The following is a 27,605-nucleotide window of genomic DNA, read 5'->3' on the forward strand; positions in this document are numbered from 1 at the left end:
GGAAATTATTTTTTCACTCTCTTGTATTTTTTATTTTCCCACATGTGTATATGTACAGGTAAACACGCACACACACATGGGGGCATGTAGGTATGCAAAGTGAGACGAGGGTGATGGTATAGCAGGTTGTTGGAGACTGTGCCCTGCTCAAAGGCACCTTGGCAGTGCTCCATTTTTGGTCCACGTGGGTCTTGAACCTGTGACTCTATGATCTCCAGCCCAAGACTTAGTGGAATGAGTTATTGTCACCCCAAGCAGTTTGTGAATGCAGTGGTAAGGAGATCCATAAAGCCATTGCAAAGGTTCTGTCACCTGCGGTTATAAGGCGTGATCTGGAACATCCAGTGACATATTATGGGATAAACTCAGAGCTGTAAGCTGAACTTTTCACCAACAATAAATGATTAAGTCAACAATGATCCACACCCACGTACAGAGTACAGAGAGTTAAAGTAATCAGAATGAGTTCCTAAATTAGAACAAAAGACTCTCAAAGTCCTTAAAAGACATTCAGCGCTTAACTTTGTCCAGTGACCTCAGCTGGAAAAAGATGGTTTTGACAACAGAACTTAGTTGTTTGTCAAATGAAAAAATTTAAAAAAAGAAACAGCCAAACAAATCACACCCAGATTTTTCAGTTGGTCAAGTTTTCAGTTGACCCAAGTGGCCCAGAAAGATTATCAAAGGTGGTTGCTGAGCTGTGGCTACTGGTAGGCGATAGGTTGATAGATGTCCAAGTACTAGTAACAAAAATTCATTTACATTTTTGCTAAGATGAAATAAAACAAAAACTCCTTTTATTTCTTAGTCATACATTTCTGAGCCCGATGAACTCTCTTGTAGACTTTTCTTTGGGTGATCAGGGAGTTGTCTTCTTGGCAGTCATTATATAATCCTATCACCTGCTTTTACATGTGTCACTCCTTCACTCCTGGAATTTCTGGTTAAACAGAAACTGATTCTCTTCACAACAGTTTAAATTCTCTTATCTGTAAGTTTGATCTATCAATTTAATTCTACATGACATGATGTGTTTTTGTCGAACATAGTGCTGCCCTACGACAGCATCAATACACGAATCACTGTGTACGTTTGACACATCGTGTCCATTGGTAATGACACGCCCCCCTTTAGCCATCACTGGCTGCAGGTGATCACACTACATCGATGAGCCTACCTGTGCTACATGGGATTTTGCGCAGTCAGTAGTCGATTTATTCCTGTCATGATGGTACGTCATCTGATTGCTTTCCTAATATTTTAATTCATAGTAACTATGTTGAGCAAAAAAAGAAAGTGGTCAGACGAATATGTGCAACGTGAATTTACATGTACTGTGTAACGGGAACGTGATGGGAGTCAGCGTTCTGCAGGATTTGAATGTCAAGTTGAGCAACTCTAGTCTCGCACTGGCAAAAATAAAGGAACACTTCCTGAAGCTGATGGAAAACAACAGAAACAGACTTTGCTGTGAAAATGACATCAGAGTAACACTTGCCAAGGTGAAGCCACACATATCTGAACTGGTCTGTCAGTAACAACAGCAAAAGTCACACTCATTTGCAGGTAGGTCATTTGATGTCAGTTCATGCACTGTCTTGGTTTTGTTCTTTGAAAAAGGAGACATTAATGCACCATTCATTAAATGCACCAGTAAAACATGTAGAGTATGTTCCGCACCTAAAAGCCTTTAATTTTCTAAATTTCTTATAATCCAATATGCCTTATAAATGAAAAGAGTTTTAAAGCAGACCATTCATGATGAGTTCTCAGATGCGTTTTATAATCCAGTGTGTCTTATGTATGAACTTTTATTTTTTTTAAAAAGGCCATTCATTGAAGGTGCACCTTATAATCCAGTGTGCTTTAAAGTGTGGAAAATACTGTATTTATGTCTTAAATTTGAAAAAAAAAATTAAAAAACTTTTTACTATAGAAGGGTTCGGTGAGTGAGCATATGAATTAACCTGAAGCACAGGGTTTTGGAAGTGGGAGGAAGCTGAAGAACCCAGAGAGAACCCATGGGGACACGGGGAGAACATGCAAACTCAATAAAGAGCGAGACTCAAACCCAGAACCACCTTGCTCTGCAGGGACAACGCCACCCATTGGTTGATTTTAATAATGGCGAATTCTAGGTTTGAATTTTAAGTAAAGAAATGGATAAATTGTGATATTTTTGTTAAATGGAAGTGCATTTTTCCCAACATTATATTGCGGAAGAAGATAGCATAGATTTTTTTTTTTTATTGTAAGTATTTAAAGATTGCCTCCCAGGGACGCATGTTGTCTGATGATCGTGCATTCCTGTCAAAAAATGTGCGTCAAAGACGCAAAGAGGTACGCAAACAAGGTCACTGCGTATAGTAGAAGGTCAGATGAAGTTGTTCTACTGGTTGATTACTTTTGAGACCAAATCCCGCTTTGCAAAAACGTCCGATTCCTCCATCTACAACACATGAATATTCCCATATTCACATGAATATTTCTTATTTGCAGTGGTGGGCAGTCTGCTGTCCTAAAAAAAACCCCAGAATCACTCACATTTACAATTTAAATTCTAAAATTGTAATAACTTATTCCCAGTAGTCTATTCGCTTCATTTCATTGTGTTTCTATTGGCTGTTCTTCCTACAGGATGTGTCCCTGGAGGTTTCAGGGTTTGTCCAATCAGATTTTGGCCTCCATGTGTTCTTGTCTTTTTTATTCCATCAGTATTAAATCAATTACAAAAATAAAACAACACAAAGGCCAAAATTGCAAAACCATTTCTAATCTAAATATCGTGACATTTTGTCGCAGCTGTGGGTGGACACGTTCACGTGTGTCGCTGTTGCATATCCTCAAACCCACATGCAGGTAGAGGACACATTTCAAATTATTAATTTTAATTAAATTGATGATCTGAATATGAAAACAAAACAAAGAAATATGAAAACGTAGAAAAGTTTTTTTTTTTAAATAATGAAAAAAAAATCAAAATCATGCAGTTTTGTCAAAAACAATATCGTGCATATATGGTACATTTGACAATGAAGTTGACTATGTGACTATGACTATAACTATTTCCAACATAGTTTTCTTTGTCAGTTGATGAGCAGGAGGAGGAAGATGTTTCCAGTCCAGTCGTCCACCAGAGGGCGCTGCTACTCTCCATCAGACAAAGAGAGCTGGAGAAGGAGGCGGTGTCTCCTCCTCCTCAGAGGATTTAAAAACCAGCTGAAGTGAAACCTGGACACAAAGAAGGAGCTTCATCCTTTCATGCATTCGCTCGGTCAGAAGAGGAGGACGATGTCTCCGCTTCCTGTCTGCAGAGTCTCCTCTCCGCTGCTCTCAGGTCAGATTGGACTTGAATGTCTCAATCTTCAATCATATATTTGCTGTTTGTGACATCAATACTGACGTCGAGATAAACAGGAGATGTGAAATGAATGACTGGATCAGTTCTCAGTTCATTTTTATTGATTGAACAACAAGCAGGTGATCAGATTTCTGGATCTGAAGGGACTCCCTCAAGGGTCGAGACTCACAGGTTGAGAAACGATGTGGAATTTCATTTATGTGGAGCTAAAACAGTCAGGAACTAAAGTTCAACTGGAAATGAATTGGATATCCCATAATGTGATTGATCCGGTATGTTTATCAGCTGTAATTTAATCAACAGCTCCTCATCCCTTTTGAGTTTTATGATTATAAAGGTTTTTTCAGTTTTATGTGACTTCATTCTCCATTTTTCGGGACTTTGTTCCTTCAGATCCACTTTAACTAACAAGGAAACAGGAATTTTGGGACCCTGAACGCAACACGGTGTTCAATAGTTGAAGGTTCAGGAGCTACGCCTATAGATCAGTCTTGTGTTTGATAAATGTATTGATTATTTACTGAACAAGTCGTCATTTTGTTCATGAAATCAAAGTGAACATTGTGAAAATGTACCAAACCAACAGTCCTGATCAGATGACTTTAGATATCAATCAGTTATCAAAAGATCAGATTAATCAGTTCAGTTACAATCAGACTTTATGTTAACTAACAATCAGTCCAATGAGAGCTCTTCATCTCCTGCAGGTTAAATCAGTGTACTTTTTGTTTACCCTCACAGCTGTGCTGCTGATGTCATCATGGTGCGTTCAAAGTCTGCGTGTCGGTGTGACGCCCAAGGATCCCCTGATGAGACTGGGGGAGCGTCGCCAGCTGTGGTGTCAGGTTCAGGACTGTCCTGTGACGCCAAAAGTGTCCTGGTCTCTGCTGGGTGACCGACCTCTGACAGCCTCGGTCTTCACCAACAGCACTCAGTCGGTGGTGACCTTTGACCCTGTGATGATGGAGCACGAGGGAACACTGCTGTGTCGAGTGACCTGCGGAGAAGACAGCAGACAGGTCAAAACCAAAGTGCACATTTACTGTGAGTAGACAAGCCGAGAGGAAGACATGCTAGTGTTAGAAAAAATGTAGTCATGGAACCGGCTACTAGATGGTTCTGTCAGGAGGGAACCGGCTACTAGATGGTTCTGTCAGGAGAGAACCGGCTACTAGATGGTTCTGTCAGGAGGGAACCGGCTACTAGATGGTTCTGTCAGGAGGGAACCGTCTACTAGATGGTTCTGGTGGGAGGGAACCGGATACTGAATGGTTATGTTAGAAGGGGACCAGCTACTGGGGGGTGAGAAGGGAATTGCGGGTGCAGTCTGAGATGTCATTGACTAGTTGGTCTCTGATTGGTTGTTTTGTGTCTAATCTTTGAATCTGTGTTGTGTCCAGCCTTCCCATCAGCCCCTGTGATCAGTAGTCAGGATCAACTGAGGCTGGGTGCTGAGTCCACCCTAACCTGTCGGGTGCCTGATCTTTATCCTGCTGAACTGCTGACCATTACCTGGCTCAGAGGAGACACCATCCTGCAGAGCATTGTGGGAGATTCTGGATCCAGCTCAGTTCACTCTGAATACAAATTCACCCCTCTGAAGCAGGACTCTGGGGCCAGCATCACTTGCAGGGCCACACTGGACCTGCAGGATCTGCCAGAAGAGTCCAGGACCAGAGAAACCACCGTCCTACTAGACGTGCTCTGTGAGTCCTAGGAGTTTAACTAATATCTGTTTTGAACTTATGCTAATATGAGGGAATGAGGCTGATGTGAGGACTGAAAAAACAAATGGAAGTGAACTCTCCTCTGAATCCTCCTCGGTAGACTCTCCTGTCATCACGGCCATATCAGACCCTGTGTTGGTGAGGGTCGGTTCTCCGTTCATTCTCAACTGTTCTGCTGACGGAAACCCCGAACCGTTCATCAGCTGGAGCTTCAGGACTTCAGGTGGTCTGCAGGTACCGCTGGATGTTGGCAGTCACCTTGTCTTCGATTCAGTGAGTCCAGCAGAAGCTGGATGGTATGTGTGCCAGGCCCAGAACACCGAAGGAAACCAGACCGCAACCCTGGAGGTCACTGTTCAAGGTACCAGTGTAGCTCTAGTTGTATTTCCTATCTCTGAAGGCACTGCCACAGTTCCTCTGAGCAAGACCGAACATGTTCCCCACTGTTTTAATCTAAATAGGTACTCAGTTTCTCTGATCTTCTGAGCTGTGGACACAAGTAATAACAATAGTATCAGGAATAGTATCGGTAGCAATAGCACCAGTAGTAGTATTAGCAATAGTACCAGGAATAGTACCAGTAGTAGTACCAGCAATAGTACCAGTGGTAGTAACAGCAATAGTACCAGGAATATTACCAGTATACCACCAGTAGTAGTACCAGTGGCAGTACCAGGAATAGTGCCATTACTAAAAGTACAAGTAGTAGACGTACCAGTTGTAGCACCAGGTGGAATACCAGTAGTGGCACCAGTGGTAGACCTGTAGTACTACCAGTAGAGGTACCAGCAGTAGGACCACTAATAGTACCTGTAGTAGTGGCAGTGGTAGTACCAGTAGCAGAAGTACCAGTAGTCGTACCAGTAGTAGTACCAGTGGTAGTATGAAGAATAGTACTAGTAGCAGCAATAGTAGTATCAGTAGTAGTGCCAGTAGCAAAAGTACCAGTAGTAGTACCAGTAGAAGTAGCACCAGTAGTAGTAGTATCAGGTGTAGTACCAGGTGTAGTAACAGGTTTAATACCAGTAGAAGTAGCACCAGTAGTAGTAGTATCAGGTGTAGTAGCAGATAGTTATCACAGTTTTAATACCTTGTGCAGGACAAGTGGGACGGGATCGATGTGATGTAGATTCTCTTCCCTAGCTCAATATTACTTCCTGTCTCCTCCCCTCCTCCCCACAGGTCCTCCCACCAACACCTCTCTGTCAGTGAGTCCAGGTGAGGAGGTAGTGGAGGGTCAACGGTTGATGCTTACCTGTCGATCTGACGGAGCCCCACCCACCACGCTGGTGCTGAGAAAGCAGGGGATTGAGCTTCAGCGGTCCAACACATCCTCTTCCTCCTCCATGATCTTCTTCAACTTCTCTCAGGCCCTGCCAGAAGACTCCGCCATCTACCAGTGTGAAGCCTCCAACCAGTATGGGTCCCAACTGGTCACCAGCTCCGTCACAGTCAGAGGTACCAGTTTAAATCTGGTTGGAACTGAGGTGAAACTGGAAGCTTCTCTGTGAGAAACAAATAGGTGTGGATCTCCTTTCAGCTCATCCCCTGCAGGTGAAGGTGAGTCCTCAGGTCTCGGCTGCAGAGCAAGGCCACCATCTGGTCCTGGCCTGCAGAGCCTCTGGATGTGTCCACGCTCCTACGTTCACCTGGAGGAGGACAGACCAGAACCGGATCCTCCAGAGGATGCAGAAGGAGACTGGAGTGTCCCTGATTGAACTACAAAACTTGGACCTCCAGGACCAGGGAGGTTACAGCTGTGTGGCAGAGTGTGACTCAGTGAGCAGGACCGGATACACCCAGATCCAGGTCTACTGTGAGTCCAGCACCTGAGACATTTGCATCACATCACAATCTTTGTTAAGAAGCACAAACACACACACACACACACACACACACATACACACACACACACACACACACACACACACACACACACACACACACACACACACACACAGTCTTAGACCTTTGTTAAAGAACTACTCTGGGATCAGATCTACTGTCTGCTGAGAGGAAAAGACGAGTCATCAGGTTTGCATCTGATACTGAGACTGTATTGCTGGTCTGTTTAGACAAATCTGGTACTATTGGAGAGCGGGAACACTTCCTGTAACACATCTGTCTCTCATCTGAAGAGAGGAGGACAGACTCTGACAGACAGGAAGTGACACAACAGGGAAGCCAAACACCCCCCAGTAAAACACTGAGACTCTCATCAACTGGTTTTGTCAGATGGCTTCCAGAGCTTTAACACCCTGACCTGGATCGGTTTTATCTGGGCTACAGACTTTATCGCAAACATGCAGACACCAGCGACAGCCGTTCAAGGTTGGACGGTTCACAAGCTTCATCCAGTTTGACCTCTTTTAAAACAACTGAGACAGAATTTGTAGATGGGGGCGGCTAGGGGTGTGTGGATAGTTAGTGTTTTATGTTAAAGATGGGCACACAATGCTGGTGTGGACGTCCAGATTCGCTACCTGTAGAAGGTGTTCTTCAGGGAGCTGATCTGTACCAGCAGATCAGGCAGTGGTTCGCTGTAACGCCACGGATACTGAAGCTCTGTCTGTTTTTCTTCCCTCCAGCGTTTCCATCCAACCCGGTTCTGGAGGATCCCAGTCCTGTCCTGCTGGGTCAGGAGGTCGACCTTCACTGTAATGTCAGCAACGTCTTGTCAGACAATCCAATGAGGATCCAGTGGCTCTCGGGGAACAGATCGCTGAAGTCAGAGTCATTCAGGTTCTCGGGTTCCTTGCTGAACATCTCGTCTGTTCTTCAGCACCGGGTTGAGGAGGATCAGCAGATTTTGACCTGCAGGGCCGAGCTGCTAATGGAGGATGGAGATGTGTGGAGGACCAGGAGCACCACAGTCCGCCTGCAGGTCCACTGTGAGTGAGGAGATAAGATAGAAACGCTTTCAATAGGAGGAAATGTTAGCTTAGCGTTAAGCTGTGTCTGAATTTACTGTCGCCTAGCAACAGTGCCAGCTGCAGTAAGTCATGATGGAAGCTGTGTCGCGGACATGGCCCCATTCGCCACCGTCGTGTCTTACACCTGAACACCAGGTCCAGGCGTCCATTTATCCTCCAGTCTGTTGATGTTTCAGATCCCCCGAGAAGAACCTCCCTTTCAGTGAGTCCAGGTGAGCAGGTGGTGGAAGGTCAACAGGTCATGGTCACCTGCCACTCAGATGGAGCTCCACCCACCACGTTGCTGCTGATGAAAGACGGGGAGGAGCTTCAGAAGTCTAACTCCACCTCCTCCCCCATACTCACCTTCAGCCTGGCTTCTGCCCTGATGGGAGACTCTGGCCAGTACCAGTGTGAAGCCTCCAACCAGTACGGATCACAACTGGTCACCAGCGCCATCAGTGTCAGAGGTACCGGTTCTGGTCTAACTTTGCAAAGTAATAATAAAAAAATAACCAATAAATTTTTCTTTTCCATCCGTTGTTGGGAACTACCAGCCGGAAGCGCAGTTAGACGTGGTCGTTTACAATCACGGAGTTTCATCTTTATTACTGATTCAGATGTTTTTCAGCATGTTTTTTAACCCTGAATCGTGTCTGCAGGCTCGGACCTACATGTAGACGTGTTGTCTGGCTCAGACCAGACAACACGTCTGGTCAGTCTTCAGTTGTTCTTTTGCTTTTTGTTTGACGGTTCTTATCAGAGAAGCGACCTCTCACTCCTTCACATGATGCTGAGTGCTTCTCTGGACAGAAATAAACTCTGACTCCCACCGCTGAGTAATGTGGAGGATACGTCCAGCCTCCCGCTGCCTTCACAGGCCGACTTAGACGAGATTTAACCGGTTCTGTCGGGCTGTGTTGCCATTAGCCAAGTCTGAGGATGAACGACAGAGTCACAGCGAGGGAGACAGAAAGTCTCTGAAAAACATATTCAGACACATTGCAAAGGAATAAATGTTCCTTAGAATGAAACTGGAACTGATAGGATGGAAAGTTATTTAAAGAAGGGGAACCCAACCTGCGCACCCACACGGTTCCTACCGAGTGAGGACGCCTTCGTCACTTTAAAGGTCGGCAGGTTCAAGCCGTCGGAAATATGCCTGCTGATAACATGCAGAACAAGTACACATTTTAATTTAAAGTATTTATCCTGGAATTTATTTGAAGACGTCTATTACTTTTCAACAAACGACTTTAAGGGTATTTACCACGCCAACAACCTCCTTACTAAAAAATGAACAGAAAACAGTTTCAGGGTGGTTTACCAGAGATGTTTCCTCCCGTCTGGGATTATTATCAGGATCTGCATCCACATCCACACAGCGTTGGAACAGACACTCCTGATGTTGATTGATAAGAAGAAAAATGCTTTTGTTCATAATTTAAGGGGTTTGGGGCTTTTATACCAGCCTGGAACGGATTAAGATGATTTTAGTTATTTTAAATGGGGGAACATTTGTTGACTTGCGAGCTCAGTCACGGAACAGATTAAACTCGAATCTCGAGGTATGACTGCAATAATATAAAATAATCCTTTCACTTTCTTGTGCAAATGGCATTGGTTGGACATCAGCAGTGAAACTGAAAACACACCAGCCATCTTTCATTTTCGTCCAAAGAGGTTGAGTTTACCTACAAGCCAGTAACAATGCTGGTTGGTCAGTGATCCATAATTTTTCAGTCTGGTTTCTTTTTCTCCAGCTCCTCCGCGGAACACCACAATACTCGTCCTGCCATCCACGGTGGTCCAGGAGGGACAAAATGTCACGGTGTGCTGCCAGACTGTCAGCTTCCCACCATCAGCTGTGACTCTGAAGAAGCTGACCAATGGGACAGAGCTGCACTCCCCTAATGGTACCTTCCTATTGGTCAATGTCACAGCCAGAGACTCCGGCCTCTACCAGGTCAATGTTACTAATAACCTTGGATCTGAGATCAAAGTCTTCAGTATCATCGTCAGAGGTCAGTTAAAGCAGCTGATGGTTTAACGTTTTGGTTCAGAATCAGGTTTATCGTCAGTAGAAAGCTGATTTTTTTCCCCAATCCTTTGTTTCACGCAGAGAGGAGCACCAGCCTTCCTTTCGGTCTCAGCGCCGTCATCATCCCGGCTGCCTGTGTTGCCGCTGGGCTGGCGGCCACTGCTTTGATACTGGACTACCTGAGGAGATCCAGGAAAAAAGGGTTCTATCAGCTTCCCCAATCAGCTCCACCTTCAGCCTGAGGCTTCAACAGGAACCGCTGCCCAACGCGGGGACACCGGGTCGACCACATGGCTACCAAGTTCCAAAACGTAGCTACGATTTTCAAACAATCGGAAAAACACTTCAACATGTGACTACTATGTTCTAACATGTTGGTTTGACGTCCCATCATGTGACTGCCACCTCCTGATGTGTGGCTTTAATATGCTAACATGTAGTTACTATCTGCAAACATGTGGCTACCACATCTCAACCAGCGGACGCTAATTTGCAACATGTGATATAATCAACTGTGGTTGTCATGAGATGTAGATATCCTGTGGTAAAAATCACATTCCATGATATAGCTCCCATGTCCCAACATGTGGGAACCATCTTTCATGATTGTATATTTCAACATGTGGCTCCATATGCCATGAAGTGTCAGCAAGTTTTGTACCAAACTAGTTTGTGGTACACCCTGCATATGACTGAAATGCCCAAACATGCGGCTTCTACTTACAAACCTATGAAATCCATTTCACATTATGTGACTACCGTGTCCAAATTTGTCTATCTTAACACCACATGGCTACCGTATCCGCCCATGCGGCTAGCAGAACAGATGGTTGCATCACTCAAAGACATCCTGATGTGTGACTAGTGGCTTAATACTGTTAATAGCAATCTAGTCCTTTGCTTCAGCATGGCTACCATTTTAAGCCCACCACTACCAGATCCCATCCTGGGACTACTGTACCCCATCCTGGTCCTGGAACTACTGTATCCCATCCTTTGACTACCCTATCCCATTCTGGGACTGACATATCCCATCTTTTGACAGCCATATCCCATCCTGGGTCTAAAGTATGCTCCTACATGTAGATTATTTTAGCAGTAACCAGTCCTTGACTGCTACCTTAAGTCTGCCATGTTCAAACATATGGTTTCTTTTTCATAATGTGTGGCTGCTGCTATACTAGACATTGTTACCAAGTTCCAACATAGGCTGAACATGTGACTCTCATGTCCCAGTGTGTGGGACATGAGAGTATGTGGGACATTATGCGCTCCTGTCCTCGGCTGCCTCTAGGCAGCATGGGACTACCATGGCTCCAACTGTCTGACCTGGTACTTTTTGCGTTGTGATGTCATGTCTTTGCAACACGCCCTCCATTGTTTCGTTTTCCATCAGCCTGCAGCAGAGGAACACTCCATTAACTGATGGGCATCAGCTCCAGGATCCTAACTGAAGCTGAACGCTGACTCAGTTTGGTTTCACTTTCAGACGACCGCAGAGAATTCCTTAAAGGACCAGAAAGCATGAAACGGATTGAGTGTTTTTCTTCTTCACTGTTTATGTCACACATTGTTTTTAACCTGACAAAACAATGTGTGGTTTCTTGGTTTCTTTATTTTTGCTGATTTGACTCTTTCTCACTGCATTTTTATTAAAGATATTTATTTCTTCATCCCTGCTGCCGATCTTGATGAGAGATGTCTGTATTTGCTGGGAATTTCCTGTGATTCAGGATGTAATCAGTTTCCCTTTCGCTTCTCTCCAGCCCGGTGTTTATTGGAAACCGGTAACCATGGTAACCCCTTAGTTCGTTCAGTCCGCCAGCCCTGAAAGCTCAGGCTCTGTTTCGACGGTCGCTTAGACTCAGTGGATCACATGGTGTCACCTCGTTCATATGATGTTTTTACACAACGTGAACACACACAACTGGGGTTAGCAAATTGTCTTCATGCAACTGGAACCAAATTAAAACCCCTCATTTTGATATTTATTGAATTTTAAACAAAATAGATGAGACACTTTTTTTCTAATTATGTGATATTCCTTCCATCAAGAAATCATTGCATGGTTGCTGTGATTTCAATATTGATGCACTCTGATTTTGTGCTGGAATGGACTAAGGAGTGGGATATGTCTAATTCCTGGCTGTCTCTGTGTCACTTGCTGGAAGCCTCAGAACTGTTAACGAATTCATTAAATGTTCTGGTTGTTTGTTTGTTTTTGTCCTCAGGCCAAAGCCCATTGGCTCCTCTTCCCGTCGTCATGGAGACGAGACAGCTTCAGATGCGAGGTGTGAAGAGAGCGAAGGGGATCAGATTCATTTGAAACTCTGACAGCATCTCTCTGTTTTTCTCCTGACCTCAGAATCATCCCTGGATGTTCAGCGTTGGCTAAATTTGGAGTTGTAACTGAGATGAATGTCTTTTCCTTTATTTAACCGTCTCGGGGTCATCTATGAGGCGCCTGACTTTAAAGTTTGAAGGTCAAACGCTCTTCTACAACATTTGGTGCAAATTCAGCTAAATGCTTTAAAGGAAAGTGGTGATAAATGTGTTTCTACATCTGCTGTTTTGCATTTGTGTGGCGTTCAGGATCCCGCTGGGCCTCAGCGACCTCTTACCTCCGTTGTGTAAGAAAGCATGAAGCAATCTGCTGCGTCTTGTCATTTTAATCTCCTGCTTCGCTGGTATTTCCTGCCTGGGGTAGAAGAACATGGAGCTTTGTTTTCCTGGGGAGCCCTGGTCAGCAGCTCCGGTGGGCTTTCAGAAACCAACACGTGTCAGATCAAAGATCATCTTCATCATTGTCGTTACGGGTTCCCTGTGTCTCCAGTGCAATTTAACCTCTCTCGAGCCTGGGCACAAAAGGTTTCCACAGGTCTCCGATCTGTCGAGAAACCAGGAAGGTTGAATATTTGATGAAGATTAAGCACAGAACTGTGTTCTGTTTAATACGACCATTTCCTGCCGCCTCCCCTCTGAATGGATCAACAGCTGCTTTTATCGGGGTTCTTGCTTCTGGTCTGGATCATTTGTTTTGATGCTGCTGAGATCCTCAAGCTATGATTACATCCTGCTTCAAAGCGGTGATGTATTGTGATTTTCATTACATCCCACTGTAAAGCTGTGAGGTAATTGTCAGTGTTTGTGTGTTTGTCCGTTCGTTCGTCCACCAAATAACTTTGCAACCATTGCAGATAGAAACTTGAAAAGAAAATGCACATTACTAGGGCAGCGAATTTCAACTTTTCTACACTCAGGAACCGGATACGATAGAAAGACGAGGGAGAAGGCCAGTAGAAGACCATAGATCAAAGCTATTGCTTTGATCTACCTATGCACTAGCTTTGAACTGTGGTCTTACTCACACTGGCCTTCTCCATATGCACTAGTCTACGCAGTAGACAGGTACTACTTTCATGTTACCCCGACCTACCCTAAAAGTAGGTCAGGGTAAGTCAGGGGATGTTGCAGTCTCTGACTGCCTTGTTTTAGAAATGTATACGTCCAACTCGTTGTGTTCCAGTCAAGTCAGTAAGTTGCTCTGGCCAAAAATGACATCAAAGTCAACTCATTAACACCGGATACATCCCATCGTGGACTCCACCAGACCTGAAGGAACAATGTTGATTTTGTAACCAAGGTGCCAGCAGCAGATCCTTTAAGTCAATTAATCAATCAATCAACTTCTATTTATAGAGCGCTTAATCACATCAACACACATTTCAAAGCACTTTTACAGAATGTCCAACCAGAATATCCATAGTCTATGTGGATCGGTCATGTTTGTCCAGCTCATCCCACAGATGCTGACCAGGTTGAAGCCAACTTGAACCTACTGTTTTTGTCACCATGTTGACTTAGACACCACAAGTTTGTCTTCTCCTCAGTTCTGCAGTTTGCTCTGACAGAAAACCCATGACCTCCTGTTGACCAATCATTCCAACTTCCTGTGTCAGCCTGAATCAATCACTTCTACTTCCTGTATCTGGCCTGACCCCCAGAAGCTGATGTTTAAACACAGGATCCTCTCCAAGCGGAGAATGGAGGCGCTGCTGGTGGAGCGTAGGTGTCTTCCGTTGATGAGGTTGCTGGGGCTTGCGGTTGCCATGGAAACGGATGAGCGATTCTTCTCATCGCATCAAAGGTGTCATGTTTCAGACTGGGCAATGGAGAGCGACGCTCCCTTCAGACAGGCGGACACGCTCAGAGGTGGAGTTTCATCAGGTTTTCACAAACCTGCAGTCCAGATCCAAATCCAGAGAGGAGTAAGGACTTGTACCATGATGTGGCTTAGATTGGTGTATCTCCTCCTCATATGAAGTGGAATGACTTTATTGTGTCTCAGAGGCCCAAGGAGAAATAAATGTCTGAGACTTTTATTTTGATATAAGCTCCTGTTTCATGATTGCTCAGGTTTTGTGATTCTGTGAAAAATAATTGAACTCCAGAGCAGCACTGTGAATGTCTCACGGCAGCATCTTGTGTCTAAGTTTGGAGCCATTTATTTATTCTTAACTACGTCACATTATGTAGGTTTCTGGTGATTTGAATTTGTTCGGCGTGGGGCTTAAGAGCAGCGGCCGCCGAGTGGGATTAAGAACAAACACTGAAGCCGTTCTGGTCAGACTTTGTTCTCCGTGATGAAACCTCAGTGTCAACACAACCAGGGGCCCACAGAGAAGTTCTTTCCAGTTACTGACTGATGTTGTCTGACGCCCTCTGCTGGCTGCAGCAACGCAGAACCGTCTGAGCCGCCAAACTTATGGATCACAGTGTCGACTAAAAGAGCTTCAGTACTCATAGAATATTTTACCTGAGGCTCATCGTAACGGATGCCTGTGTAGCATAGCAGCGTCTTTTTCTTGTAGTGTGAGTCACGTTTGGATACTTTCAATGTTTAAAGGTTTGTCTGCTGCAAGTAGGATGTCTCAACGAGCTCTGAAGAGCTCAAAATGTTTATGACGAGTCAGAATCAGAGAACTTCATTGATCCCTGAGGGGAAATAGTTTTTCCTACAGTTGCACTGCTCCAGAAAGATCCATAGAAAATATCAACTGACAGTGAGGAGTTGTGCAGTTTGATGTCCACAAAGTAGGAAAAATTTCCTGTGGCGCTCAGTAGTGTATTTAGGAAGGACTATCCTACTTGTCCAAGATTACCCTTTACGTGGAAAATGTCCCCCTCTTAAGCACCACCATCAGTCCAATTTTTCCCCAACAAGGTCCCCAGCTCTGAGGATCAATCTGTCCTGTCTGTTGGGGTCTGCCACCCTCAGCCCACTGCCCCAGCACACCACAGACCGGTAGAATATCCTCATTATAGTATTGTAAATGTTAGCCTCTTCAGGACAAAGAGATGGCTTTGGCCTTTCTTGTAGAGGATGTTCGTATGACTGCCCCTGTATCTGAACTTGCAAACGAGCGGCCAGCTGTTTGTTACCCAAAAGATATGATGTCAATATTTTAAACAAATAAATACATATTATATTTCCTGGTTTGGGAAATAGTCTACAAACTGAGCACCACTCAAAGGACCAAAATGAAATGATCGACCTTTACTTCCAATGCCTGGCGTAGCCTAGCCTATCCCATGACCCAGGGAGGATAATTATGGGATAGGCTCCGAGTGGGGAATGAGGTTCTTCCACAAGTGAAGGAGTTTATGTATCTTGGGGTCCTGTTCATGAGTGAGGGAACAATGGAGCATGAGATTGGACGGAGAATTGGGGCAGCAGGAACGGTATTGCAGTCGCTTTACCGCACTGTTGTCACCAAGAGGGAGCTAAGCCAGGAGGCAAAGCTCTCCATCTACCATTCAATCTTCATTCCTACCCTCACCTGTGGTCATGAGCAATGGGTAATGACCAAATGAACGAGATCACGGATACAAGCAGCGAAAATAGGCTTTCTCAGGCGGATAGCTGGTGTCTTTCTTAGAGATAGGATAGAAACACTGCTATTCATGAGGGGCTCAGAGTAGAGCCGTTGCTCCTTCACGTGGAAAGGAGTCAGCTGAGGTGGTTTGGGCATCTGGTGTGGATGCGTCCGAGGTGCCTCCCTAGGGAGGTGGCATGTCCAGCTGGGAGGAGACCTCGGGGCAGACCCAGGACCAGGTGGAGGGATTATATCTCAATACTGGCCTGGGAATGCCTTGGGATCCCCCAGTCAGAGCTGGTGGATATGGCCGTGGAAAGGGAAGCTCAGGGCTCCCTGTTGAAGCTGCTGCCCCCATGACCTGACTACAGATAAGTGGTGGAAGATGGATGGATGGATGGTTGTTGGGGCACCACAGATAACCAGTGGTTGTCATCATATGGTGTGTCTTGGGCAATTAAACCTGGCAGTGCCCATTCCTCCAGGTTGGATGCAGTTTAACGTCAAACCCAGAACATGACATTGAAGGACAACTACAAAAAAGGACTTCAGCTTTTCCCTTCAGGGGTCGCCACAGTGAATCAGTAGCCTCCATCTAACCCTGTCCTCTGCATCCTCTTCTCTCACACCAACTACCTTCATGTCCTCTTTCACTACATCCATAAACCTCCTCTTTGGTCTTCCTCTAGGCCTCCTGCCTGGCAGTTCAAAACTCAGCATCCTTCTACCAATATATTCACTATCTCTCCTCTGGACATGTCCAAACCATCTCAGTCTGGCCTCTCTGACTTTATCTCCAAAACCTCTAACATGTGCTGTCCCTCTGATGTACTCATTCCTGATCCTATCCATCCTGGTCACTCCCAGAGAGAACCTCAGCATCTTCATCTCTGCTACCTCCAGCTCTGTCTCCTGTCTTTTCCTCAGTGACACTGTCTCTAGACCAAACAACATCGCTGGTCTCACCACAGTTTTGTACACCTTTCCTTTCATTATAGCTGAAACTCTTCTATCACACATCACACCTGACACTTTCCTCCACCCGTTCCATCCTGCCTGGACACGCTTCTTCACCTCTTTTCCACACTCTCCATTGCTCTGGACTGTTGACCCTAAGTACTTCAAATCCTCCACCTTCTTGATCTCTTCTCCCTCTAACCTCACTATTCCACTTGGGTCCCTCTCATTCACACACAGGTACTCTGTCTTACTGCGGCTAACCTTCATTCCTCTCCTTTCCAGGACAAACCTCCACCTCTCTAGCTTCTCCTCCACCTGTTCCCTGCTCTAACTGCAGATCACACTGTCATCTGCAAACATCATAGTCCATGGAGATTCCTGTCTGACCTCGTCTGTCAGCCTGTCCATCACCATAGCGAACAAAAAAGGAACTACAGAAACAACTACAAAAAAGGACATAAAGATGAAATCAGTTCTAGATCAAAGCATGCTTTCATGTTTTGATCTAGAAAGCATGAAAGCACGCTATGAAAGCATATCTGTATTTATATATATAAAGGTGATAAATGATGTATATTTTTATATAGATAGATATATATAATATACATAGACAACACAGACACAAGGACATGGCCAAACTTAATTCAAGGAGCAGAAGCCTTCGAATCGGAGATGTTCTGTCTGATGGATCAAGCAACTACACAGTGGAAAAGTTACTGTCCACAGGGGAATTTTCAGATCTGGTCCAGTGCAAACAATCCAACAGGGATGAGAAGCTGATGGTGAAGCTGGTGCCCAACCAATGGAAGCATCTTGCTTTGAGAGAGGCGCTCCTCCATACTGAATTGAAAAAAATTGACAGAAAGAAAAATAACTTGATCCTATTCCACGGTCACTTCTTTGAACATCAAGATCTCTGCTTGACATTTGAAAAGGTGGACATGAGTCTTCGTGATCTGATGAGGCAAAGGTCTTTCAAGCCACTGGGTTTGTCAGAGATTCGGGTGATTGCTCAACAGATGCTAATTGCACTGAGAATCCTAAAGAGAATACAAGTTATTCATACAGAAATCAGTTTGGAGAGTATAATGCTGGTTAACCACGACAAGAAGCCTTTCAAGTTGAGGCTGGCTAATTTTGATGAGGCCCAAATCAATTCCTGCATTAAACATGGCCGGATGTTTCAACCTATAGCTGTTCGGGCACCAGAAGTCACTTTGGGTCTCCCACTGGGGAACGGCATCGATATGTGGGGTCTTGGTTGTGTTCTGGCTTTCCTGTTCCTGGGCAGAAGCATATTTCCAGGGAAATGCAGATACGAGAACATGCGAGTCATCACTAAGTTGCTGGGTCAGCCTAATGATGACATGTTGAACTCTGGACTTCATACCAGGAACTACTTCACCAAAGACCACGATTCGCCTTCTTGGCCATGGAGGCTGAAGACAGAAGAAGAATATGAGTCTGAAACACATTGTGAGGTCCTACAAGACAAACGCTTTTATCATTTTGACAAAATCATACTCACACGCAAGGTAGGCAAGGAAAAGGCTGAGTACAAAGACACACTGGCTTTCTTAAGTCTCCTTACACAGATGCTGCAGTTAGATCCTAAAGAGAGAACCGTACCCATTCAGGCCTTAAATCATGATTTCATCACAATGAATTGCTTGCCAACAGACATCAGTGATGAATATGTGAAATCAGCCATGCAGATTATTGAGAGCTGCCAGCCAGAGCAGCCGCTTGTCGGATTCAGATCCACTATCTAAAATGGCCTAGCCAAAGCAACCAATACAGGGACCAATGAGAGGGTTGGCAAAGAATACAGCAACTTGAATGACTGGTACGCGAGGACCATATGCCACGATAATTCAAATGGAGCCTCCGATGTTGATGCTGACGAAAAACTTCCTGGAACAAAGGAAGAGGCCACAAAAAACGGTAAAAAAGCTAAAAATTTCAAAAGGTTCTGTAACTTCCCGTTAGCTGTAATTTGTAGAAATTTAGGAAGTGTCATCCTACTATCGAATGAACTCCTGGGCCCCATCAGTTTCCAGTAGAACTGGTGGTACTCATTGCGCAAAATGAACCTTAACTTGGACATTGTCCCCCTGTCGAACACCCCCCTTAGAGAGTAGTATATTCATTCATGTCGTGTAAACACAGCAAACACATTTATTGTGTTCATCTCATCATTGGTCGATTGGCTTTCCATTGTTGTCATGCATCTCCTCGTGTCCTTTTCAAAGTTTATTCATGAATGCGTAGAACTGCATTGTACATATTGAAAATGCAAAAAATAAATTAAAAAAAGACATACAATATATTTGTCAGTGGTAAATCCTTTGTAATGATTCCTTTATTGATTGATTAATCTATATATTCATTTCTATATTATAATTGTGCTTGCCCCTCCGTTACTTAGTACATACGACCATAACAATGACTAGATCAAATCACAAGTAAACTAAGACTGATTACATACCACTGTATTGTAGTTGTCAGTGTTCGTGTGTTCATCCGTTCATTCATCCGTTTGTCCGTCTGTTAGTATGTCCACCAAATATCTTCGCAACTTTTGCAGATAGAAAGATGAAACAAAAAGCACAGTACAGCAAAGGGGATGAAAATGAGGTGATGGCCTTGACCTTGAGAAAACTAGGTCAAAGTCAAATTTCAACTTTTATACACTCAGGAATCGGATTAGATAGAAAGACAAGGGAGAAGACCAGTGTAAGACCATAGATCAAAGCTAGTGCTTTGATCAGTGACAGTAGGTCAAAGCACTAGCTTTGATCTTTGCCCTATGCAAGTAGGTCAGGGTAAAAATTGTAAATCAGGGGTGTCGCGGGTTGTCGCAATCCGTGACTGCCTTGTTGTACATTACGATCAGAGGAGAGCAAGTCAAGCATTTGATCGACCCGAGTAATTTACAGTTACTGCTAGTGTATTATCGATTTTAGAATTCATTCTCCTAGCACCTTGCATACTTATTCATGGAACACTGAATGTTTCTTCCTTATTTGAATAAAGCTTTTTAAACTGATTGAAACAATTAATATAAATATTTTGAAGGTTGGTTGCAGTTTCTACATTAAAGTCTTATCAGCCTCGATGGAGATTAAATAAATAAATAAATAAATAAATAAATAAATAAATTCAAGACCAGGAAAAGGAAGTGACGTCGTAATAATGACAAACAGGAAGTAGAGCGCTGGTATAAGCTTTTATTGTGAAATCTATCCACACCGGAATTATTAGCATATCGTAGCTAAAGCATCCCTGTTGAGTGTGTGTGTATGAATGTGTGTGTACAGGTGTGAAGATGTTACCTTTATCTATTAAAGACGACGAATATAAACCCGCGAAGTTCAACCTGCTGGTGAAGCTGTCGGGATGGTTCAGGTAAAGTTATGCTGCTAACCGAGCTAACAGCGGCTAACGGAGCTGTCTGTGCCGACCGGCTGCTGCTAGCCGGCTAGCCCGAACAAAAGTATCAGTGTGTGAAAGATGTCAGCGTTCAGCCGTGTGTGGACACACCGTCACGTTCCGTCATCCGTGCCTGGTGGGCTGTTGTGTGTAAACGTGACGGTCGGGTGTTAATTGTCGGGTTTTTGTGTTCCGTGAACGGTCTCTGATGTTTTTACTATTATTTTTTATTATTATTATTATTCAGGTCGATCATCGCGGATAAAACCTCCAGGAATCTGTTCTTCTTCCTCTGCTTGAATCTCTCCTTCGCCTTCGTGGAACTGACGTACGGAATCTGGAGTAACAGGTAAGCTAACGGCGTTAGCATCAGCGGCTGTGCGTCCTCAGGATGTGCCACGTATGTGTTAGCGTGGAGCCGCTCCGAGGTCCGGTCAGCTTCCCCCGGAGTGACGAGAACCAGCGGCTCGGTCCAGACGAGCTGTCGGTGCTGCGAAATGTGTTTATAGTCCTGTGGAAGGTTAGGATACCCGCTTTATTATTATTATCATTATTATTAATAATAATAATAATAATAAATTATTTAAATATTTTATTATTAATAATAAATTATTTAAAAAATATTTTTATTAATCAATTATTATTATCATTAATAATAATAGTATCATGTCATCAGAGGTGCTCTATGTTCAGCTAAAATTTGTTTAATTTGTTAAATTATTGGAATGGATTTGTTTGGCAGGAGCTAGAATCGAGTCAGTCCATCAGGTCCTGTTGTGGGTCCAGACCATCTGGATCCAGAACTTTTATTTAAAGTCTTGTTTACTGTGGTGGGATGTCACTAGAGAGTTCATGACGTCACGGATGATGTTTACTGTGAGCGGATGAAAAATGACAAGGTGACGTCAGTCAGAGTGATTGTGATCTGGATCCTGGTAATAAAAATCATTTAAACCTATCAGTGAGTCGCCCCACTGTGTTACGTCATACAGAACTGAGATGAATTAAGATTAAAGTCTCTTTAATTCTATGGTAATTACAATCTTGTGATCTAATAAATGTTATGACCTCGTTAATGAGCACAGAAGTACCTTAAAATACGAATCTGATCTGAGACTGAACGACAACAACATTAAATACAACAACATTTCCCCATTTAAAATAACTCAAATCATTTTAATCTGTTCCAGCCTTGTAGTAAAGCCCCAAACCCCCTAAATTATTTTTAAAAAAAATATTTTTATTAATTAATTATATATAAGTTACGTAAACAATGAAAAAGAATGAAAAGAAACACGTCTTTACTTCACCAATGAGAACGAGATGCGGTCTCACTGATGTTGTATCCATCCACCAGCTCGCGGTAGTGTCCTGTAGGACGGCTCGTATCTCAAAGAACTCGTATGTCAAGCAGGTTGTATCTCAGGGTTCTACTATGCTCTCATTGGTACTTATTATAGTAGTTTAGTATTTTGATGCTGACGCGTCAGTATTATTCTGAATGCTGGACTTGAAGGATTGGTGATATTTATACTCAGGTGTGACTGCAGGCCTACTTCTTTGCGATGTGTCCGTGTGTTTCCAGTCTAGGTCTGATCTCAGACTCGTTCCACATGTTCTTCGACTGCACCGCCCTGCTGGCTGGTCTGGCAGCCTCCGTCATCTCCAGGTGGAGATCCAATGACAGCTTCTCCTACGGGTGAGGCCTCCTCTGGGATCTGTTGGTCGGGTCTGACCAGCGTAGAACCGCGTGGCGTTCTAATGTTCCCGGTGTGTTTCAGTTATGTCAGAGCAGAGGTTCTAGCTGGCTTCGTCAACGGGCTGTTCCTGATCTTCACAGCGTTCTTCATCTTCTCTGAAGGAGTGGAGGTGACACACACTCACACACACGCACACTCACACACACACACACACTGAGAACACAATGCACCTGACGTCTCCATCTGAACCCATCTGTCCCCCAGAGAGCTCTGGAGCCTCCTGACGTTCACCACGATCGACTGCTTCCCGTCTCCGTGGCCGGGCTGATCGTCAACCTGATCGGGATCTTCGTTTTCCAGCACGGAGGACACGGACACTCCCACGGAGACGGAGGTGAGGTCCACAGAACCTCATGACACCTCGGCGGGATCGTGCAGAGCCTCAACAACTCGTCTGCCTCTCAGGTCACGGCCACAGCCACTCGCTGTTCAACGGCAGTCTGAGTCACGGCGGACACGACCACCACGACAAACACGGACACAGCCACGGAGGACATGGACACAGTCACGGAGGACATGACCATGGACACGGAGGACACGGACACAGTCACGGAGGACACGGGGACTCCCACTGTCACGGTGAGATCATGTGCGGTTCACCCGGTTCTTTGACGCACATTTTTTTGACGGGGACGCACAATCTTCAGACAACGTGCGTCCCTGGGGCGCAAGCTTCAAACCCTCCCCATAAAGAAAAGCGATGCTTCTATTTTCCTCTTTATAGTATTGGGAGAAAAATTTTCCACTTAAATTTCCAACCCGGAAATGGCCATTGTATTTCGTTTTTTGTCACGAGACTGACCTGCGTGAGTGATGCAGTGTCCACAGAATACATGAAGTAAAAGCAAACAAAACGACTGAGTGAAAAGCAAAAGTGGAAAAATAAATATTACATCTTTATGTCTAAAACTTTTTTTTTTTAAGAATGACCACCAGGCTTCAACATTTTGATAAAAATAATATATAACTCTATTCTTTTTGTTTTCTTTTTACTTAACCAGTTATGACGTCGTTATTAATAAAATCATTAAAATTAAGTTTGTTTAGTTTTTATTTTCTATTATTGGCAAAACTCAATCCTTCCGTATGGCTTCTACCGAATATTCTCTCATTATTTCGGGGATGCACAAATTTTTTTTTGAAGCGCATCCCAGGGATGCACATCTGTCTGGTGAAGATCTGACTGGTTGTTGTGTTTGTCCTGCAGACGACGACACGCCGGGGAAAGGCTCCAGCAAGCAGATCCTGCAGGGTAAGATCACAGCCCAGACCGGGTCGTACACACACACACACACACACACACACACACACACACACACACACACACACACACACATGATCACAGACGCAGAAGGTCTTGATCTGAACTGGCTTTCTAAGTCATGAACATTTGAGGCGCTCACGCTCCGTCGTCTGACCTCCAGAATTCTTCTTTACCTGGAGATTTTGTGTGTGTGCGTGTGTGTGTGTGTGTGTGTGTGTGTGTGTGTGTGTGTGTGTGTGTGTGTGTGTGTGTGTGTGTGTGTGTGTGTGTGTGTGTGTGTGTGTCCAGGTGTCCTGCTGCACATCATCGCTGACACTCTGGGGAGTGTAGGTGTGATCATCTCCGCTCTGCTGATGCAGAAGTACGACCTGATGATCGCCGATCCCATCTGCTCCATGCTGATCGCCCTCCTCATCGGAGTCAGGTACCTTCATCACCACCACCGTCATCATCATCACCACCACCATCATCATCATCATCACCAGTATCACCATCATCATCATCGCTGGAGTAAAAGGAGGATAATTATATTTAAATAATCTTAACTCCTCTGCAGTAGTACTCTAGAGTACTTCAGCAGAGTACTCCTGCAGCGGTGGGCGGGGCCCCGCCCCGCTGACTGACAGCTGAATCACTTGATTACAGATGTGGGTGGGCGGGGCTTTAAACGCACGCTGAGACCATGTTGTGTGTTTAGAGGGGGCGGGACCAGCTGCCTTCTCCTCAACGTTCGCCCAATCAGCTGCTCCCGCTGTGTGACCACAGTGTGCTGAGAGAGAGAACGCAGGAAGGTCAACAGTAGAGTGATGTCACTTCCTGTTTGGCTCCGCTGGTGGATCGTCAAATAGCTTTAAGTTCAGACTGTCCTTGAACTCACCACCGGGTCACGTGACTCAGACAGAACTTGTACCATCAGGAACTGGGATAGATTTCGTTTGTAGGTTGTAAACTAGAGCAGACGTATGTACGGAATGAGGTGGGCGTGGCTGTGGGTGTGATGTCACTGAGGGGCGGAGCCTCTGACTCTTTGTCTGACCCTCAGTGTGGTGCCGTTACTGAAGGAGTCCATCGGGATCCTGATGCAGAGAACGCCTCCGTCCCTGGACCACGCCCTGCCAGAGTGTTACCAGAGGGTGAGACCACGCCCACGCTGTGACCCGCCCCCAGCAGCACCACCTGCCGTCCAGGTGTGCTCTCTGCGAGGCAGGGACAGGTCTAAGTCCTGGTGTGTTGTGTTCAGGTGCAGCAGCTGCAGGGAGTCTACAACCTGCAGGAGCCTCATTTCTGGACTCTGTGCACCGACGTTTACATCGGAACGCTGAAGCTGCTGGTCGCCCCCGACGCCGACGCCCGCTGGATCCTCAGCCAGACACACCACATCTTCACACAGGTACCTGAATGCACCACAGCTTCACACAGGTACCTGAACGCACCACAGCTTCACACAGGTACCTGAACGCACCACATCTTCACACAGGTACCTGAACGCACCACATCTTCACACAGGTACCTGAACGCACCACAGCTTCACACGGATTCCTAAACGCACCACATCTTTACACAGGTACCTGAACGCACCACAGCTTCACACAGGTACTTGAACGCACCACAGCTTCACACAGGTACCTGAACGCACCACAGCTTCACACGGATTCCTAAACGCACCACAGCTTCACACAGGTACCTGAACGCACCACAGCTTCACACAGGTACTTGAACGCACCACAGCTTCACACAGGTACCTGAACGCACCACAGCTTCACACAGGTACCTGAACGCACCACATCTTCACACAGGTACCTGAACGCACCACATCTTCACACAGGTACCTGAACGCACCACAGCTTCACACGGATTCCTAAACGCACCACATCTTTACACAGGTACCTGAACGCACCACAGCTTCACACAGGTACTTGAACGCACCACAGCTTCACACAGGTACCTGAACGCACCACAGCTTCACACAGGTACCCGAACGCACCACAGCTTCACACAGGTTCCTGAACACACCACAGCTTCACACAGGTTCCTGAACACACCACATCTTCACACAGGTACCTGAACGCACCACAGCTTCACACAGGTACCTGAACGCACCACAGCTTCACACAGGTTCCCAAACGCACTATAGCTTCACAAGGGTTCCTAAACGCACCACAGCTTCACACGGGTTCCTAAACGCACCACAGCTTCACACAGGTACCTGAACGCACCACAGCTTCACACAGGTACCTGAACGCACCACAGCTTCACACAGGTTCCTGAACGCACCACAGCTTCACACAGGTACTTGAACGCACCACAGCTTCACACAGGTACTTTAACGCACCACAGCTTCACACAGGTACTCGAACGCACCACAGCTTCACACAGGTACCCGAATGTCCCACAGCTTCACACAGGTTCCCAAACGCACCATAGCTTCACACGGGTTCCTAAACGCACCACAGCTTCACACAGGTACTTGAACTCACCAAAGCTTCACACAGGTGCCTGAACGCACCACAGCTTCACGCAGGCGCCTTAGTGCACCACATTTTCACACATGCACCTGAAAGCACCACTATTTCATGCGGGTACCTGAACGCACCACATGACAGCAGTAACAGTAACTCGTCGTCTCTGCAGGCTGGAGTGAGACAACTGTACGTTCAGATCGATACAGCTGCCATGTAGAAGCTCCTCCTCCAAACACCTGGGACCAATCACCTTCAGCGGGCTGCGACAGGTGACCTCTGACTGCCTCCCGGCCTCCAGTCACTGAATTTTAAACTAACTGGGGGGGGTGCAGTAAGACCTGATCCCATGATGCTCTAGCACAAAGCATCCTGGATGAACTCAGAGACCCTTCCTTCCCTACATGCACTTTTTAAACTGGAGCAAAGCATTGTGGGTAAGTGCCTTCATCATGAATCAGAGACAATTTGAGCCTGCTTCCTGTCCAGAAAATCCCTCCCCTAATCACTGCTGGGACCAGACTGCTGCCATCTGATTGGTCTGTGGAGTGGCCACAACTTGTTTTTACGTGCCAAATCATGTGACCAGCCAATGGCTTTAAAAAGTTTTTTGTAAAAAACTGTAATAAATATCTTTTTCTTTGAGATGAATATTGATCTCTATTTTTTATCGATGACATCACACTGAACAGTTTCCCAGAATTCAACATCAGTCTTCTAGTTCATCCCCCACAAGCAGACAACACAGAAACGTGAGTTACGACCAGTAGGCGGAGCTGTGACGATGATGTCGCTGTGACATCACTGATGGTTATTTCTGCCTAGTTACCAATTAAATTCTACTCTTGTGCTTCTGCTGAACGACCTTCAGATGACCTCTGGTCATGTGACTGATGGGTGGAGCTTCATAACATGATGCATCCTGATTCTGTGGTTAGACTCATCATATTTAAAGATCCAAACGAGTTTCCTTCAGTTCTCAGGAAATTACAGTCAACCCTCGGTTTTCCAACGCTTCTGTTCTCGACCAAATTGGTTTTCGACCAGAAAATCCGAGAATTTTACGTCTCTGAACTCGACCAAAATTCGGCTCTCGACCAAACCGAAAGAAGTCGAGCGTACCTGAACGCGACTCACTCGGGAGCCGAGCGAACTCGAATGCCCAGGATGCTTCTTCCGTAGCGCATTCGTGTTCAAAGTTTGATTGGATGTCTTTTATTAAAATAAAACTGTTTCTACCCTTTTTTATTTGTGGTAAACAGTATACAGTGCAGTTTATGGTGTAAAATAGTAAAAAAAACAATTTATAAAAAGTTGTTTTTTAGACTCTGAACGGATTAAAATTATTTACATTAATTATAATGGGAAAAGTAGTTTCGGATTTCGAACAACTGGCTTTTCGAACCGCCTTCTGGAACGGATTATGTTCGAAAACCGAGGGTTGACTGTATTTTCATTGCAAACTGGAAGTCAGTTCAAATCACATCTTCACACAGGTACCTGAATGCACCATATCATCAGTCAAGAACTGAATGCACTACATATTTACATAGGTACCTGAACGCACCACTTCTTCAGACAGGTACCTGAATGCAAGACGGCTTCAGGAAGGTACTTGAATGCCCCACTTTTTGAGGCACATGCCTGAATGCACCACATCTTCAGACAGGTACCTGAATGCACCACATGTCTAGGCAGTTTAGAGATTGCATGAAGTCCTCAGGCAGTCACCTGCATGCAACACATTCCATGTTGGGGACCTGAAGGCGACACATCTGCACACCGGTCCTAGAAAGCACCATTTCTTCAGCTA

The 27,605-nt window shown here is 45.1% G+C and overlaps 2 protein-coding genes across 3 annotated transcripts; both read left to right on the plus strand.

Annotated features, from left to right (window-relative positions):
• The first annotated feature begins 3,245 nt into the window (after positions 1-3,245).
• On the plus strand, positions 3,246-14,396 carry vcam1b (vascular cell adhesion molecule 1b). Of its 2 annotated transcripts, none has more exons than XM_068320345.1 (11): positions 3,246-3,337; positions 4,103-4,405; positions 4,762-5,067; positions 5,189-5,449; positions 6,271-6,546; positions 6,629-6,904; positions 7,677-7,979; positions 8,198-8,470; positions 9,764-10,024; positions 10,123-11,973; positions 12,273-14,396. In XM_068320345.1, exons 1-10 carry the CDS (start codon positions 3,262-3,264, stop codon positions 10,281-10,283), a joined length of 2,496 nt encoding a protein of 831 aa, XP_068176446.1. In that variant the 5' UTR covers positions 3,246-3,261; the 3' UTR covers positions 10,284-11,973; positions 12,273-14,396. The 2 variants fall into 2 exon arrangements, with proteins under 2 accessions (XP_068176446.1, XP_068176447.1); XM_068320346.1 differs by having other exon boundaries at positions 10,123-10,352.
• A 5,708-nt stretch (positions 14,397-20,104) lies between these two features.
• slc30a7 (solute carrier family 30 member 7) lies at positions 20,105-26,437 on the plus strand. Its single transcript, XM_068319305.1, has 11 exons — positions 20,105-20,285; positions 20,557-20,658; positions 21,895-22,008; positions 22,091-22,178; positions 22,274-22,403; positions 22,475-22,648; positions 23,277-23,321; positions 23,622-23,757; positions 24,376-24,466; positions 24,574-24,723; positions 25,965-26,437. The coding sequence occupies exons 1-11, from the start codon at positions 20,206-20,208 to the stop codon at positions 26,010-26,012; spliced, it is 1,158 nt and encodes a 385-aa protein (XP_068175406.1). The 5' UTR covers positions 20,105-20,205; the 3' UTR covers positions 26,013-26,437.
• The last annotated feature ends 1,168 nt before the right edge of the window (positions 26,438-27,605 follow it).

This window comes from Antennarius striatus, chromosome 7, assembly GCF_040054535.1.
Source record: "Antennarius striatus isolate MH-2024 chromosome 7, ASM4005453v1, whole genome shotgun sequence".
NCBI lineage: Eukaryota > Metazoa > Chordata > Actinopteri > Lophiiformes > Antennariidae > Antennarius > Antennarius striatus.

What these genes read in the sequence shown, in the direction of transcription:
- vcam1b (XM_068320345.1), top strand. Translation starts at nt 3,262, where the DNA reads ATGCATTCGCTCGGTCAGAAGAGGAGGACGATGTCTCCGCTTCCTGTC. An exon ending in CCTGGAGGTCACTGTTCAAG is followed by an intron (nt 5,450 to 6,270) that starts GTACCAGTGTAG and finishes TCCTCCCCACAG; the next exon opens with GTCCTCCCACCAACACCTCT. An exon ending in CACCCAGATCCAGGTCTACT is followed by an intron (nt 6,905 to 7,676) that starts GTGAGTCCAGCA and finishes TCTTCCCTCCAG; the next exon opens with CGTTTCCATCCAACCCGGTT.
- slc30a7 (XM_068319305.1), top strand. Translation starts at nt 20,206, where the DNA reads ATGTTACCTTTATCTATTAAAGACGACGAATATAAACCCGCGAAGTTC. An exon ending in AAGCTGTCGGGATGGTTCAG is followed by an intron (nt 20,286 to 20,556) that starts GTAAAGTTATGC and finishes ATTATTATTCAG; the next exon opens with GTCGATCATCGCGGATAAAA. An exon ending in ACACTCCCACGGAGACGGAG is followed by an intron (nt 22,404 to 22,474) that starts GTGAGGTCCACA and finishes TCTGCCTCTCAG; the next exon opens with GTCACGGCCACAGCCACTCG.